Here is an 18,397-nt window from a genome sequence, read left to right as displayed (position 1 = left end):
GGTTGCCTAATCGAGGGAAAAGGATCCAAATCACATGGTGGCTAGCTACAACATGCAATTCAAAAGAGTTATAAGCTCGAAGACAATTCTCATCACTTGGTATTTTTTCAAAAGGTAAGCATGAAGAACTCAAAATCAAGTAACAAAATATAACCTCAATCATAGAATCCAACAAAGATTATCTAAAAACATTCATGCTAAAATAGCATTTAGGCAATAAGGGATATAGCAATGTATAGTAAACAAAGTCAATACTCCAACACTTATGATGAAAAGAGAGAAAATAAAATGAAAACTAAACTAAAACTAACTAATCAACTAACTAACTAACTAATTTGTTAACTAAAATAAATGGTTGTCAATGGTGTTTGGAAGTGTTGGATGAGGGGTAGGAGGAGGGAAGAAGAAAGGAAAAGGGGAGAAATGGAAGGAGGAGAAGAAAAGAAATGGATGGAAGAAAGGGCATCCACGCGCACGCACGCATGGCGCGCGCGCGTCGTTGGCTTATTTCGAGAGTGGCGCGTACGCGTCACGTGCGCGTACGCGCGAGTTGGTTTGTGCGAAAGGCACAACGTTGGCGCGGCGCAGGCACAACTCTCTGAAAAATGTATGGAGGTTGGAACTTCTCAATCCACGCGTACGCACGCATGGCGCGCGCGCGTGGATGGTCGAAAATGCTATAAGTGCGCGTACGCGCCATGTACGCGTACGCGTGGATGGTGCTCTGTTTTTCAAAATTTTTTTTCTATGTTTTTGCACCAATCCAAGCATTCCAAACCTCCAAACAGCTACCAAAACACCATAAAACCTTATTTAACATACTTAAACTACCAAACATACTCAACTAACTAAACAAAACATGAAATTAAACTAATTCTACCAATATATACAAAAGAGAAAATGAAAGGATTTTACCATGGTGGGTTGTCTCCCACCTAGCACTTTTGTTTATTGTCCTTAAGTTGGACTTATGGGGAGCTCCTCATCAAGGTGGCTTGTGCTTGTATTCATCTTGGAACTCCCACCAATGCTTGGTTCTCCATTGTGCCCCAAGATTCTTCATGGATTGAGCCAAGTCTTGATGGAGTTCTTCACAAGCTTGGGGCTCCCAAAGTTGATCCTCTTCTTGTAGTCCGGGATCCCACACTTTGTTTTCACACTCGTCTTGAGGTTGGTCATCATTATTAGTCCAACCGGGTGGTGAGTAAGGTGAATTCTCTATATAGTGGCCAACAATCCTCCTAGACCCATCTATTTGAGCACTACTCCAACCTTTATATCTCATGTTTGATGCATCAACCATAATGAGCCTTGATTTGCAACGCCAACCACAAAACCTTTTTCGTTTACGCTTCATCCCACAAAGCTCCCTAAGTTGGCCATCCGTTTCAAGCAAACCATATTCAAGTGGGATAATAAAGCTAATAGAAATAAATTTCACCCACTCAAATGAAGGAGTAGATGGCAACCTAGGCAAAGACAACTCCAAGGGTTTTGATAAAGCGTATTCAATTCCCATCCTCCTTTTTCTAAGGATTTCCACCTCTTCACAAGACTTCTCAATTATAATCCTTTGTTCAACAATTTTATATAAACCTTTTCTCCTACTCAAGTCATAAATGGGAGGGTAAGAAAAATTTACCTCCACATTACTTTCCATCTTGTTGGGAGAAGGTTCTTCATGCTCAAAGGATTCTTCACCACTAAGGTTTGATGCTTGATCTTCATCACCAAGGGAACTCACTTCTTGCTCTATCCCATCCAAATCTTCATATGGAATATGTCTTGGAAGGTGTGCACTTTCCTCCCTAGCATCAATTTCAATCATCGTGGAGGGGTTTTCTTCAATTCTAGATTCCCATGGAGGCTCCGCATCTCCTAAGTCTTCAACCAATTCTTCCCTTTCTTCAATAATCATAGCTTCCTCCAATTGTTCCAATACAAAGTAACTTCCCTCATTCTCCACCAATCTCTCTTTTATGTTATGCTCTTCATTTGATTCCCCACATGTAGCCATGGGAGTTCCTTGAGTGTTCAAGCATTGGGATGCTAACCGGTTTACCACCTCATCCAAGGCGGCTGTGAATTGTTGCACATCCCTTTTCATTTCCTCTTGTCCTTGAACAAGAACATCAAGGATGTCATCCATTGGAGGTTGGGGTGGATGGAAGGGTTCATCAATTTGGGGGAAGGGTTCATAGTAGGAAGGTGGTTCTTCTTGGTAGAGTTGTGGTGGTTCAATAATTTCCACTCTTTCCACTTGTTGCACAACACGCTCCATGGTTGCTTGAAGTTGATCCAATGTTTCCTTGAGATGATCCCTTGACTCTTGTTCCTCTTGGATAATATGATTAGGATCATATGGCTCTTGGATTGATGGACATGAATATTCTTCCATGGGAGGTTGTGGTGGAAAGTGGTATTCATCTTGTGGTTGAAAATTTTCATACATTTGTGGTTGAAAATTTTCATACAATTGAGGTGGTTCATCTTGGTAATAACATGGAGGGGGTGGCTCTTGGAAGTGGTGATGTTGAGATGGTGGTGGCTCTATATGTGGTTCATATGGCTCATACGGTTGTTGTAATGGTGGATATGGATGAGGGTCATATGAAGGTGGTTGGTGAAAAGTGGCTTTTGAGTATGGTTGAGGGTTATGTTGAGGGTATGGCTCATAGGCATATGGTGGTGGTTCTTGAAAGTCACAAGGGAGTTCACCATAGCCATTAGATCGATATGCATCAAAGAATGGCTCTTCTTCATAGTGTATTGGTGGAGGTTGTTGCCATGATGATTGATCATAAGCATATGGCTCTTCCCACCTTTGATTGTCCCATCCTTGATACACATCTCCATTATAGTCCTCATCACCTACAACATAGTTGTAATCACACTCATAGCCAAAATGAGAATTCATAATGGAAAGAGAAAACAAAAATCAAAAGATAATGGAAAATAAGAGAAATAAAATTCTACAACTAGCAAATAAAGCAAAAAGCAAGATATTCACACTATTCACATATGTACAATAACCAATAACATAACACCATTGCAATTCCCCGGCAACGGCGCCATTTTGATGAATGGATTTTTGACGGTTTAGAATTTCACAAATGAATTCTCGTTGCAAGTATAGTTTCTAAACCAAACAATAATCCTTTCATACAAAAGATTGTTTGTCACAAGTAACAAACCCCTAAAATTAATAACCGAAGTATTCAAACCTCGGGTCGTTCTCCCTAGGAATTGTAATGAAGTGTCTTGTTATCGGTTGTGAGTTATATTTGGGGTTTTGATATGAAGCATGAAAGATAAATGGTAAGAAAGTAAACTAATGGCTAAAAAGGTCTTGGCAAGGGTTGGTGGTCAAAGATCTCTATCCTAATCACTAACCACAATATGAGAATTGGCAAGGATTAATCTCATTAAATCATCCTCTAACTAGTAGTAAAGAAAAGTCAAATGAGCTATGTCAATCCTAGTCCATAAGTCCTAACTCTCCACTAATTCAATTAGTGAGAACTAGAATCAATGAATCCCAATCATCAATTACTTGGACATTAGTAACTCAAGAGTTCCTAAGTTACCTTTCCAAGCCAAGAACATAAAACTCTACTCTAAAATCCAACCAAGCATTTCATCAAACACTTGGAAGGCACAAAAGAAAAACATAGTAAATCGACAACAAGAATTAATTCTAACTACAATCAAATGCAAAGAATTAACAACAACAATTAAAGGAAACAAGATCTACATGAATTACTTCCTATTGAATTGAAAGAAAATGGAATGAACAATAGTAGATCTACAACAAAACATAAGAACAACATAAAGGAAATTACAACAAAAGAATGGAAGAAGAATGAATGTAACAACAAAGAATTGAGAGGTAGAAGGAGATGAAAGCATGAATTAAAATCTAGATCTAAGATTATTGAACTAAACCTAATCCTAATTCTAGAGAGAAGAGAGAGCTTCTCTCTCTAACTCTAACTACTTCTAAAACTAAACTATGACTAATGATTAAAGTATATTGATCCCTCTTCAATCCTTGGCTTAAATAGCATCAGAAATGAGTTGGATTGGGCCCACAAGGCTTCTAAAATCGCTGGCCACGTGTTGCATTAAGTGAGTCATGTGCCACCAACGGCGCGTCCGCGTACCGTGCGCGTGCGCGCCACCATACGTGTGGCAACTATGGCAAATCTTATATCGTTTCGAAGCCCCGGATGTCAGCTTTCCAACCCAACTGGAACCGCATCATTTGGATCTCTGTAGCTCAAGTTATGGCCGATTAAGTGCGAAGAGGTCGGCTTGACAGCTTTCCGGTTCTTCCATTTCTTTATGAGTTCTCCAACTTTTCATGCTTTCTTTCTTCATTCCCTTGATCCAATCTTTGCCTCCTAAACCTTAAATCACTTAACAAACATATCAAAGCATCTAATAGAATCAAGGTGAATTAAATTTAGCTATTTTGAGTCCTAAAAAGCATGTTTTCACTCTTAAGCACAATTAAAGGAGAATATACAAAACCATGCTATTTCATTGAATAAATGTGGGTAAAAGGTGATAAAATCCCCTAAATTCAATACAAGATAAACCGTCAAATTGGGGTTTGTCAGTTGTCCTTCCACAATAACAGAATAAGAAACAGTTGTCACTAATTCTCGAATCCACATGATCCACCGGGAGTCAAAACCAAACTTCTCCAATATAAACCAAAGAAAGTGCCATTCCACCCTATCATATGCCTTACTCATATCTAATTTTAGCGCCATTTCATTTTTGAGTCCCCATTTTTTTGTTCTTCAAGTAATGCATACACTCGTGAGCAATTAGGATATTATCAGAGATTAATCTGCCTTTAATAAAAGTACTCTGCGTAGGGCTAATTAGTCTATTCATCATACCCTGAAGTCTATGTACAAATACTTTTGAGATAATCTTGTAAAATACTGAAGATAGGCTTATTGGTCTTACCTGAGTCATATCTTTAGCATCAGAAATCTTGGGAATAAGACAGATCTGAGTGTGGTTAAAACCCTTTAAAATTCTGCCCCCTAAAAAGAAGCTCTTAACTGCTCGAAACACATCACCACTAAGTATGTTCCAAAAACTTTGAAAAAATTTTGCTGTCATACCATCATCTCCTGGAGCACTTTGAGGATGAATGCTAAATGTTGCACGTTTCACTTCCTCCATAGTCACTGGTCTTTGAAGCCTACGGTTCATTTGAGCTGTAACCCTAGGTTCAAAATCAGTAAACAAAGGTTCAGGGTTCTCATGACAAGTGGAGGAAAAGATGTCCTTGAAATAAGATTCAGCCACAGAAGCAATACCAGCATTTGAAGTAGCCATTTTACCATCACTGCCAGTTAGTTGCCAAATTTTATTCCTTCGGGTTTGATTTCTAAATTTCTGATGGAAGAAAGCTGTATTCTGATCATCGGATTTGAGCCATTTGACTCTAGACTTATCTTTCCAATAAGATTCCTCATTTTGCAAAGCTTTTTCAAGTTTGTCCTCTATTTCTGAAATGATGTCGCCTCCATGAGTTCCTGCTAAACGAAGTTCCTCTAATTCAGACTGTAGTAAATCAATCTCCACCTTCGAATTAGATCTATGTTCTTGCTGCCATCTGACAATCTTATGCTGACAACGCTTTATTTTTTGAGTTAGGATATACATGGCTAAACCATCAATCTGTTCATGCCAAATCTCTCTAACAATCTGCCTTATTTCATCATTGGAACACCATCTTTCTTGGAATTTGAATCGGTGTTTAGATCTCTCAGTTCTCGGATTAGAGTCTAAGAGAAGAGGGGAGTGATCCGAGCCTGATTCTGACAGTCTAAGAACCGTTGCATTGGGATAGAGTTGCTGCCAATCAACTCCTACCAGGAATCGGTTCAATCTTTCCTATATCAACTCATCACCCCTCCGTCTATTTGACCAAGTGAATGGTCTTCCGACCATACCAATATCAATCAGAGAATTATCATCAATAAAACTGTTAAAGGTTTTAATAGAAGAAGGAGATTTAGCACCCCCACCTGCTTTCTCCAATTGATTAGAAATGGTATTAAAATCACCCATTAACACAACCTTACCATCGAACTGTTGGGTGACTGAAGTTAATTCAGCAAACTGAGCCATTCTATGTTGATCATTTGAACTGAGATAAACACCTAGAACACCATAGGGATCATTAGAATCAGCTGTCAGAACTGATGCCGCAATGAAGAATCTACCATGCTGTAAAATCTGAACAGTGCAACCATCCCTCCATGCCATTGCCAAACCCCCTGATAATCCATCCGGATCCACAATAAACCATTCCTTGAAACCACAAGATCTTAGTTTTTCTTCAACTTATCGAGATTGATTTTTTGTTTCACAGATAAAACCAACCTCGAGGGAGTAGGATTTGCAAATCCCTTTAAGATTGTAGATTGTCATGGGTCTCCCCAAAACCCGACAATTTCACGAGAGCAGTTTCATATTTCTTTGGGTTTCACTTGAAGGCTGGCACCCTCCACCGTCATAGCAATTATATGAGGGTTCTGAGTCTTTGATTTGTTGCTCATGGTGTAGAGAAAAATAAAATTGGTATTTAATGATTTCAGAGAGAAATAAGATATATGGAATGAGTGAATTACAAAACGGAATGAATTAAAAGAGGAATGAATTAGGAGAGAAAACGAAAATTAGGAAACTAAGTGGAAAAGAAATTAAGAGAAAAAAGTAGAAGAAGATGGAAAAGACTTTGACGAAGAAAAGAAAAAGAAAGGTGTAACCATGGAGGCGGCGCAGTGAAACCCTAGCAGAACGTGAACGAACTCATAGGGCGCTAGATGAGGAGTACGTACTCCCGCTAATTAATTTTACAAACTTGATTTTAATAAAAAGTAAGTTTGTATTAATGTGATTTATTTTTAACAATTTTTATATTAAAATAGATTATAATAAAAAAAATATTATTTAAATTATATTATTCAAAATCATTTTTAAATAAAAAATTACTAAAAGAGAGGCTAGTTTAAATAATTTTTTATACTATTCTATCATTTTATTTTGAATATTTGAATAGATCTTATTAATTAATGTTAGGTTTAACTACTCTGTTGGTTCCTATAGTTTTGCGAAAATTTTAATTAGGTCCTTATACTTTTTTTTCTTTTAATTGAGTCCTTACACTTTTTTTCCTTTCATTTGAGTATCTGCACCAATTTTTTTTAGTTGGGTTCCTATACAATTAAGCCAATTACTACCAGGACTTAATTAAAAAAAAAAATTTGTGTAGAGACCCAATTAAAAGAAAAAAAAAAGTATAAAGACCTAATTAAAAATTTTGTAAAAGTATAAGACCAATAAAATAATTAAATTTTAATTTTATAATAAAATTAATATTTACTTACTAAATTAAAGTAACATATAAAAGTTAATAAATATATTTTAATACATAAAAATATTAAATTAAAAATAAAATGCTAATAAAATACATAAAAAAATAATATCTCATACAAAATTAGTACATATAAAAAAATAAAAAATATTTATCATATAAATAAAATAAATATAATAAAAAATAAAATATGAAAAAGAGTATTATAAATTTGATAATATCAAACAAAAAAAATGTTCTATAATTATTTTAGTACCGTTAGTACTCTTTAATTTAGCATTATTTTAGACTATAAATTTTCATTATTTATGACTCTATTGTTACTTATAATTAGTTTTTTTTTTTATTTTGCCTTTTTTGATGGGATTATAATTCATATTATACAAAATTTTGATAACAAACATAGTATATAATAATTACAACTACAAATTTTATAAAATCGAATAAAAAATAAAAATTTTTATACAAAACGAAAATAAAGTACAGTAAATAATAGAAAAAATACTCATACAAATAAAAAACAATAAAAATTACTTATCAAAGTTTAAATTTGTAAAAAAAATTTTGTTACAAATATTCTATTTTTTTGTAGTGGTTTGGAGGGTTTTTCCAAGTCACCAAATCACGGTGGCCATGTTACCATCGTGCTCGCTAGAGATATGTTCTTGAGAGTTTGGAGACACGGTTGTCAAATTTTAAAATTACTATTTTGTTAATAACAAAAGTCAGGTACCATGTCAAAATCTTTGGAATGGTATTTACCTCTTAATTTAAAAATTTTACTGGTTTAATCAAAATAAAATAATATATAAATTATAAATAAATACACAAAATTATAAGTATATTTTAATATGAATCTAAAAAATATATTAATAATTAAAATTATAACACCAATAATCTCATTTAAATATATAAATTGGTAATACAATAGCAAAATTAAATAATTTAAATATAAATATATTTTAATATAAATTTTAAAATATACAAAGTAAAAATTTAATATCAACCGAAGTCTCACCATTCTATATAAGTACAACGTAAGATTCAAATATTAAAAAAAATCAAATATAAAAAATTAACATCAAAATTTACATATGAATACAATTTGTTATTTATATATTACATATTATAAAATATGAAGAATAAGCACATTAAAAATATCTGTCAGTATAAATGTATTTTAGTTTTTAATATTTTTAATTTAAGAAATATATTCTATATGTTTTAATTTTTAATAAATGATTTAAATTTTGTAACTAAATAAAAATAACTAATGTACCCCACCATACTATGGAATAAGGACGCCAAGTCAAGAGATAAGGGTAGGATGTGATAGAGAGGGTATGGTTCATACTTCATACTTCAACAAAAGCTTCAAGAAATGGCAGCCAATGTGACTCTGTCCTCTCCTTTTCCCTGCAAAACTTCATTTCTCCCAAAATCACCATCATCACTTTCTCCACTTTTATATGCCCCTTTCTCCCACAGAAACACACCAAATGTTGTTGCTCTCAAAGTTCATGCAAAACTCGGTAACACTCACTTAATTACTTTCCATATCTTTTTATGTAATCACACTCTCTTGTTCTCGTGCTGAGATGATAATTCCTTATCAGGTGGTGGAGATGAAGAAGGCAAGAAAGGAGGGAAGAAGAAATTCATAACAAGGGATGAAGAGCCGCAACAGTAACATTTCGCATTTTCGTTTTCTTAATTTTGATGTGACATAGGCGTAGGTTGATTGGTGTGAATAATGTATGTTTGCAGGTATTGGCAGACAGCAGGAGAAAGGGAAGGAGAGAATCCAATGAAGACACCGCTTCCTTATATCATCATCTTTGGTATGTCAACTCCTTTTGTGATCTTAGCCATTGCTTTTGCAAATGGTTGGATTAAGGTTCCTGTTCGGTGATACATCATACTCATACTCCTACCACTTGAGAACCCTCGGATCGTAAAATTAATAAGAGACTTCTCTATTAGATATTTTCATTTCTTTCTTATTGTAACAGATGAATCACACAAAGTGTTTGGATCGTTTATATGGATACTTTTGCTATTTGATTTACTCCTCTGTTGAATAGTTGATGACACTTGATAGTATGTTATAATTTCAAATAGAAAGATAGGCGTTTATGCAAGACTGAAAAGATTAAGATAAAGTAAGTATACTCAGCACATAATGTAAGAGAGGAGTAGGTGCCGTTTAACCATTGCCAATTCTAGAACATCAGACGAATATGTATTGTATTTGTATATATAAATAAATAAATAATATTCCCTTCAGATTGTTGAATGCTCATTATCTGTTGGAAGTGCTTTAACAATGGCATAAGCATTCCCAGTTGTCCCATGATCCTATAACAGCAACATCCCTGCTTACTGGGTGGTTCCAACTTCCAAGTAATATTCACACGTTTCAATCTCTCATGTACCACTCTTTCTACGTATCCATCTTGCATTTCCACGCTGGGCCATGCACCACCAGTTACACTAGCTTAGCCTTGCTTTTTAATTTCATTTTCATACATCAACTAACTATCACAAAATTAAACATATCATAACTTATGGTGCGTGAAGATGGTTCAAGAACTTGTAGTGAGTAGAAGTAAAAGGCAGAGAAGAGAATTTGGAATAGAAATGAAATGTTGATTTGTTATTAATCTGTCTCAATTACAGAAGGGATGTATGCTTATATAATATATGCAGAGACATTACTTTACTGCTAAGTAATTATTCTTGTCTCTATACCCCCCCCCCCCCTCTCTCAAACTAAGGGTGGGATTTGCATTGGAAGCTCCCGTAGTTTGTTTATGAATTTTATGAATGAAGATTCAGGAAGAGGTTTTGTTAGTATATCTGCAACTTGAGCATGTGATAGAATATAGAAAATGTGCAGACGCCCTTGCTTGACTTAATCTCTCACAAAATGAAGGTCCACTTCGAAGTGCTTACTCCTGTTATGCAAGATAGGATTAGCAGCTAAAAGAATAGTTCTAAGGTTATCACAAAACAATGTTGGAGCAACTGGGGATATCATTCTCAATTTAGAGAGCAGCTTTCAAATCCAAGCAAGTTTTGCTGTCGTGTCTGTCAAGCAATGATACTCAGCTTCAGTTGAAGAGCGACTCACAACTTGTTATTTTCTGCTGCTCCAGAAGATAGGATTCGTGCTTAAGAAGATGCAATAACCACTTGAAGGTTGTAGAAGGCTTAGAGAAAGGGGGTTGAATCTATGACCTTCTTTTAAGTTACTGAAATCACTCTTTTAAAACTAACTTGGAATCTGAATCTGTTTGAACTCAGCAGCAAAAATTTATGAGACAATTTCATTTTGTCTCATGAATATCAGAAAACAGAACAGAGCAGGGAAGAGAGAAGCTGACACCATCATGTATCCTGGTTTAGTTGCCTTGTGCAATGCAACCTACGTCCAGTCTCCACCACAACAGTGGTGAAATTTTTACTATAGTTAAAGTATTACATACACCAATTCCACAGGATTGACACAATCCTTTCACACTCAAGTTCTAACCTAACTTGACTTGGTTATGCTAATACCTAACTCTTCCTCTTAGTGCTAACCCAACTAAGAAAGGGGTACCTCACAAGTACAAGATACAAGACACAGACTTAACTAAAGAAATCTGAAACAACTCTAGGCTTTTCACTCATGTGTATCTCTCTGTTTTTTCTCTCTTAGGCTCTTTCAATGACTCTCTCATTTCAGCCTTTTACCTCAAGAAATTACAGAAAGATAAACATTAAAAAGAAAATTACAATCTGTAAAACATGAAGGAGATTGACTCTTCAACAGCCTCTATGCTATGTGATAGACCAGATTTGCAAGCCTCTGATTCAGTTCTTCATTCTGGCGGAATGCTCCTTTGACTAGGAAGCACTGTCCAAGTAGATGAACTTTTTCAGAGAGCTCTTCTCAGAACATACACCTCAAGAACACTGGTTATCTCTCTTTGGCTTCTGAATAGTGAACAAACTTCTTTTGTATCTCCTTGCATGTTGCTGAGTTGCTCTCCCTAGGTCAACTTTCGAGCTTTGTGCTTCACCAACACAGCTTCTCACTTTTTCCCATTGATGAGTTTGGAAAACTCTAATTGAATATGATGATGATCAAATATTATTAAATTATTATTTAAGAAATTATTAATTTGATTTCAGCTACAAATTATTTGATTAATAATTTCTGTTTTTACATGCAGAATTTTGGCTATCGGGTTTAAGCAACAAAAAGCCCAACATAATGATAATTTTCAGCCTTGTGCAAAATTGTTTAAAATTAAGTGGCTGAATTATTGTTATGCTTGTTGGACCAGGAAAACAAATTTGAGGCCCAACAAAGTGGATGGTCCGAAATCAAAAAGGAAATGGGGTACAATGTTTTCTTTACTCATTTAACATGATGAAATCAATTTCTTTAATTAAATTGCTGCATGCTTTCAATGGATGCCACTATCACTCTTTTGATGGATTTCAAAATTCATTTAACTTGCATTAATTGCCTTGGTAACATGAAAGAGAAAATGCAAAGTGATTTGATGGCATTAATTGAAGTTTACACGTTACTAGGCAAAAAGTATGGGGAGTTGATCTTAGTTGATTTTATTTGATATTACTCATTACTTCCATAGCTTTTCTTTTTACTACTCTCTCTTATCTCTCCTTGTATTTGGTCACCTCACTGTCAGAGAAGAAGATGGTAGAAGCAAGTAATTAGAAGAAGGAAGCAGAGGCTAGGCATGGGTAATGTAAACATAACTCATTTTTATTTTCTTCTTTAATTACATTGCAAGCTTTTCTCTGTTCTCTCTCCTCTCTCTTTCGGTCATGTCTAGCAGGAAAGGAGGGATGAAGCAAGCTATCAGTAAAAATCACAGAGAAGCTAGGAGTAAGGAAGAGGCCATTGTGATGATGGCGTTAGCAGAAAGAAGATCCACAGTATGGTGTGGCTGGGATCTTTGCCACAAAAGGTAAGATGTGGTGAAGTGATCTCAAGCTCTCCATAACCAAAAATGGAGGAGATCCAACTCGGCCAGAGGAAGAAGATTCCTTGGAAGCATGACTCATCTCTACTTTTGCTCAACCACTATAGGAGGTAGCTACTGTAGCTACATAGAGGATGAGGCAGAGGATAAGAGCAGGAGGAGCTATCAAGCAATCAAGGACTCATCAAGGGTTAGGAATCCTTCTTGGGGAGCAAGTCAAGATGGAAGGCCCGGATTAATGAAGTTTGGTGAGAAGGGATGACACAGAGGTAATTGCATGTTGGTTATAGCAATTGGTTTCCTCTCTCTGGCTGAATCGATTTTTGCATGAAAAAGAAGAAGTTGGCTTGGTTCAACAGTTTCAACCTTGGAGGCTTCCCCTTCTATAAATAAGGGAGAACAGCCAAGGTTTGAAGCAAGGAGTTAAGAGTGAAAAGCACAGAGTTCTCATAGCTACCCAATCTAACAGAAGTTCTTCTCCTTCAATATTTTTCATTTTGTAATTTTTCTGTTTAGGTTTGTCTGTCTTGAGTCTCATGGAAAAAGGCAAACAGTGAGGTTTGTAAGAAAAAGTCATAGAGCGGAAAAAGGCAGAGTATACAAAATTAAAAGAAAAAGCTATAGATGTCCTAGAGGTCCTTTGTACATCTGTGTTGTGTTTCATGATTCTGTGGGAATTTCCTTGCAAGTTGGGTTAGCACTTAGCAGTTGAAAGCTTGGTAGGTGACCAAGTCAAGTTCAGGATTGGGGTTAGATTCTGGACTTGTCCCGGATAGGAAGGGTAGTTTCTAGAGAAAATTGGTGTATGTAATCATGATGATTATAGTGAAATTCCATCATTGTTGTGATGGAGACTAGATGTAGGCTGCATTGCACTTGGCAGCTGAACCAGGATACTTCATGGTGTGATTCTCTCTCTCTCTCTCCTACTCCATTTCTGTTTCTGCTACATAGGAGATAAAACTGAAAAATATCTCTTGCCTGGTTACGAAATAAAAAGAAAAAGTCTCGTGGCTAGGTACGAGACAAAAAGCAAAAAGTCTCCAAAAATTATTTCAAAGGCCAGCAAGCGTTAATAAGCGAAAAAAGGGGGCTAAGATTCAATCCCCCTTCTCTTAGCCACTGATAACCATCACCCATTAATCCTCAGAAGAGAAGCTTTGGTTATTGCCTTCTCTTGTTGATCGAAAGCCACAGGACAGCAAACATAGATTTTTCAATGGTAAGCCCAGATCTTGGCCATTGAAAAACTACTTAGTCCCCAAGACACTCTTGTGACCGTAGATGCACCGCAGTAAAGAATAGAAATTATCTTTTCCATGTATCCCATTTCGGACTGGCAGAGAGTTGGGAAGAGGAGAAGAAAGCACTAAGCATCCAATAGGAAATGTGTTACCTTTGACCTTTGCCTTAGCTTGATTTAGTTTGGTTTTGCTGATTTGACATCAGCCTTTCTTGCCTAACCTTCTCTTTCTTTCTTCTTCTTTGAATAGCTTAGGAGCTAAGCACTCTCTCTTACTTTTGTGATTTCTGACCAAGAGGAAAAAAGTTAACGTTGCTTTTGGTGAAAGCATATGAGAGAAAATTACTTGCTATCGGGCTTGGATCGGGTCTTGATTTGATTGGCCCGTCTGCTTCCTTGCTTTGATTTTCTTTGGGCTTCTTATTTATTTGTAGCCCACCAGCCTTGTTTTAATTTTATCCAATTGGGCTGCTGTTGTATATTGGTTTTGGCCTGCATCACTCAACCAAAATTATTAACAACTAATTGGGTAATTAGCTCAATAATCTAATGTTTGTCATCATTAATTATATTAGTTAATTTCTTAACTCAACAATCTCCCCCTTGATGACAAACATAATTAAACCATGATCAAAAGGAAATGAATTTTAGTAAGGTTAAGAAACTTCCCTTTGAATGATGTTGCTTGCTTTTGAGTTGCTCCCCTTTTTCTTTTCAACAATAGCTCCCCCTAGATTTATGCTCTCCTTTTTGTTCCTGTTTACATTGTACTTATAGAGAGCACAATAAAGAGTTGCATATAATTCAATTTTGACTAAGGGAGTTTAAACAACCAGCACCACAAATCTAGCCCAATACAGAACATATCATGTCAGCAACAAAAACAATTTCAGAAAATGATCATGCTTTGACCAAGACATAATATTAAGACTGGCATCAATATGACATACAAGCAATTTCCACATCTTATGCCAAAACATCACAGCAGCAATCAACATACAAAAAATAATTCAGCAGCAACAATTAAATTCACCCAAAAATTCACAAAAATTCACTACTCATGCTATTACTCCTCCTTTTGTCATCAAGGGTGGAGCATAGTCATTATCAAGTAAAATCCGCACATTAAAACCTGCAAACAAGTGTTAATGCACAGTCTAAAAATATCAAATTAAGTTAAAGTAAATGCAGCAGTTGTTAAGGTATTACAGTCATCCAAAAAAATCAAAAGTAGTTCAAAAGTAACAAAAGAAACATTTTTCATGAGACAAAAAGGAGCAAACAATAACAGCTTCATGAGACAATTTTAGGCATCTGAACCAGTTCCCTCCAAAATAGCTTCCTCTTCAGCATAAGTGGCATGATCTTCATCTTGTTGAAGATTGTCAATGAACTTCATAAATACAGCCACTCTGTCCCTTGATTTTAGGAGGAAATTCTCATGCTTGCTTGCTAGCTTCCTTTGTTCCTTACTCATTGCAATCATGTGATTGGATTGGGAGACAAACTCTTGGACCACATCCCTAACAACATTAAACAGTGCAGATTTTTGTCCAGTGGATATAGAAGTGCCTTCAGTGGAAGAAGGAGGAGATTCTTTAGGAATGAATTCATCATCTTCATCATCTAGAACCACTCTCTCAGAACGAGTTGGTCCTTTTTGCTGTTTCACTGCACCACCTCCCTTTAGATATGAATGTTCTATTTTCATAATCTTCATTGGACAAGTCAACACCAAAATGCTCAAAAATACAAGTTAGAAACATGCCATAAAAAAGGGGTTTTGTCTTTCTCACTTCTAACAGAGTCAAACATGTATCTAACCATCAAATAAGCAAAAGAGATTTCTATTTTAGTGAGCAGGGTATACAAAACAAGTGTGTATGTGTAAGAAACCCTTTGATATGAACCACTTTGAGGGAGAATGATGTGGTTGACAATACGGTGCAACTGAGCATGTTCATATCCTAGGGCTTTGTGAGTGGGTGTAATGCCATCAATCAAGGAAACATGTTCACAAATATGAGCCAAAGCATCATTGTAAGAAATACCAACTCCTTCATCCCACTTAACAGAGGTATAAGCATAAGCACCAACATCAGTATATTTCAATGAATCACTGATTGTTTCATTATTGAGCACAATATCTCTGCCCTTTACATAAAAATGAACAGTGCCCTCATGATATGTCATGTTCGCATAAAACTCTTTGACCAGCAGAGGATAAACAGGTTTTTTGATATAAAAAAAAGATTCCAATCTAAAAATTCTAAATTTTCAACAAACGAAAAACCTTTTCTTTTTAGGTTTGGCAAATCAGCAAGAAAAGATGGACACAGGGTACGGTACTTAATAACTCCTTCATAAAAGTCATTATTCATGGCAAACCTTAATCTATGAGGGTTATAGTTGGAGTGAGATGTCATGAAGTGAGATTTATGAGCAAAAGGATCAATGTCTGGTTCTCTAACAGATTTGAGAGGGAGACGAGGTTTACCTCTTTGAGAACACAAGGGAACAGACCTTGGCTTAGGCTGAGTTGACTCAGGAACTGGTTCTTCAGCAGTAGGGCATTTGCCTTTGGATGAGCTAGGTTTCGAAGAACTGGGTTTTGAAGGCGGTTCCTTTGGTGGTGGCGTCGGCTTGGCAGAGGCTGGATATCTTGGTGTGTTCTTGGTTCAAGCCATGAGATCAGTACGTGGAGGAGAGGTAGGAGGAGAAGGTGAGGGAGTGAAGGTTTGATCTCTTGAACGAGTAGAGGGCCTCGGTTTTGCAGGAAGCTTGTGTATCTTTTCTTTAGGAGGCTTTTGTACGACATTTTTCTTCCTCATTTGGGTGGTTTCTAGCTTAAGAAGAAAGAGAAGTAATAAAGGTAGTGGAGGAAACCGAAGAGTTTGAGGAGGAGTTATGGAGGGAGAGAAGGAAGTATTGGTAACCGTACCAAAATTTTTTTTCTAAAGCCATGCAACTGCATCACCATCTGATTTGACTTGAAATGACTTGACATCATAAAAGAGAAAGATTTAATTTTATTTAAAAATTAAAAAGGAATTCAATTTTAAAATTTAAAACCCTTTTGGACTTAAACGAAAACAACAAAACAAAAAATAAAATAAAGCAAACAGGCCAACAAAAACCAAAACAAAACCAATGTAATATTCATATTGGGCCCAGAATTGTCTCATACCTGTTTATGAGACAAAAACTCCAAAAAATACATCAGCAACTTTCAAATAATGAATCATGGCTTAAAATCCCTAAACTAGTCCTAAGCATGCAAAATCTGTCCTCAGCTAGTGGTTTAGTGAAAATATCAGCTAATTGTTCCTCTGATTTAACAAATTGAATGCTAATATCCCCTTTTTGAGATATTAATGGCACTCATATTATCACACAACAAGAGAATATTTTCAGCATTTAATTTGTAATCAGCAAGCTGTGTTTTTTAACCATAAAAGCTGTGAACAACATGAAGATGCAGCTATATACTCAGCCTCTGCAGTGGATAACGCCACTGTTGACTACTTCTTACTTGACCAAACATTCAAGGACTTTCCAAGGAAGCAACATAAAGCCAGATGTGCTCCTTTTATCAACTCTATCACTGGCAAAATCTGTATCACAATAACCAACTACAGAAAAATTATCAATCTTAGGATACCAAAGACCAAAATTGGATGTGCCATGAACATATCTAATGATCCTCTTAACTGCAGAAAGATGAGACTCTTTTGGTTTAGATTGGAATCTTGAACACATTCTAACACTTTGCACAATATCCGGTCTAGAGGAAGTTAAATACATAAGAGAGCCAATCATTCTTCTATACCTAGTCTCATCTACATCTTTCTCAGTTTCTCCCTTGTCTAATTTTGAATTAGGGTGCATGGGAGTTCCCATTGGTTTGGCATTTTCCATACTAAATTTCTTAACTAGTTCCTTGGCATACTTCTCTTGATGAATGAAAATACCATTTTCAGTTTGTTTAATTTGTAGCCCAAGGAAAAAATTAAGTTCACCCATCATACTCATGTCAAATTCACTTGTCATGAGTTTTCCAAATTCAGTACAAAGGGATTCATTGGCTGATCCAAAAATAATGTCATCAACATATATTTGGACTAGAATGAAGGAATTATTTGAATTTTTGATAAATAGAGTAGTGTCTGTGGTGCCTCTTTGAAAATCATTTTTCAAAAGAAAAGAGTTAAGTCTCTCATACCAAGCTCTAGGAACTTGTCTCAAACCATAGAGAGCTTTTGATAATTTGAAAACATGGTTGGAAAATTCTTTATTTTCAAAACCTGGTGGCTGCTCCACATACACTTCCCTATCTATCACACCATTTAAGAATGCATATTTCACATCCATTTAATATAATTTAAAACTACAAAAAGCAGCATAAGCTAAAAGAAGTCTTATGGCTTCCATTCGGGCAACAGGAGCAAAGGATTCATCAAAGTCTATTCCTTCTTCTTGGTCATATCCTTGTGCCACTAGCCTCGCTTTGTTTCTTGCAATGCTACCATCTTCTCCTAGCTTGTTCCGAAATATCCACTTGGTGCTGGTCACTTTCTTTCCATTCGGCCTTAGAACCAATGTCCAAACTTGGTTCTTCTCAAACTCTTGAAGCTCATCTTCCATTGCCTTTACCCAAGAAGGGTCACCAAGGGCTTCCTTGATATTTTAAGGCTCCATTTGAGAGAGAAGGGCAATGTTTGTTCCTTTATTTGCCTTTCTAGTTGA

General features: G+C 35.9%; 1 protein-coding gene across 1 annotated transcript; it reads left to right on the top strand.

The window, feature by feature from the left end:
* Window positions 1-8,695: 8,695 nt before the first annotated feature.
* LOC107637937 (uncharacterized) lies at window positions 8,696-9,473 on the top strand. The gene is made up of 3 exons (XM_016341173.3): window positions 8,696-8,937; window positions 9,022-9,091; window positions 9,173-9,473. Exons 1-3 carry the CDS (start codon window positions 8,787-8,789, stop codon window positions 9,315-9,317), a joined length of 366 nt encoding a protein of 121 aa, XP_016196659.1. The 5' UTR covers window positions 8,696-8,786; the 3' UTR covers window positions 9,318-9,473.
* The last annotated feature ends 8,924 nt before the right edge of the window (window positions 9,474-18,397 follow it).

This window comes from Arachis ipaensis, chromosome B4 (assembly GCF_059453495.1).
Source record: "Arachis ipaensis isolate K30076 ecotype BB chromosome B4, ASM5945349v1, whole genome shotgun sequence".
NCBI lineage: Eukaryota > Viridiplantae > Streptophyta > Magnoliopsida > Fabales > Fabaceae > Arachis > Arachis ipaensis.
Note: the sequence above shows the minus strand (reverse complement) of the source record. Positions and strands in the feature narration are given on the sequence as shown.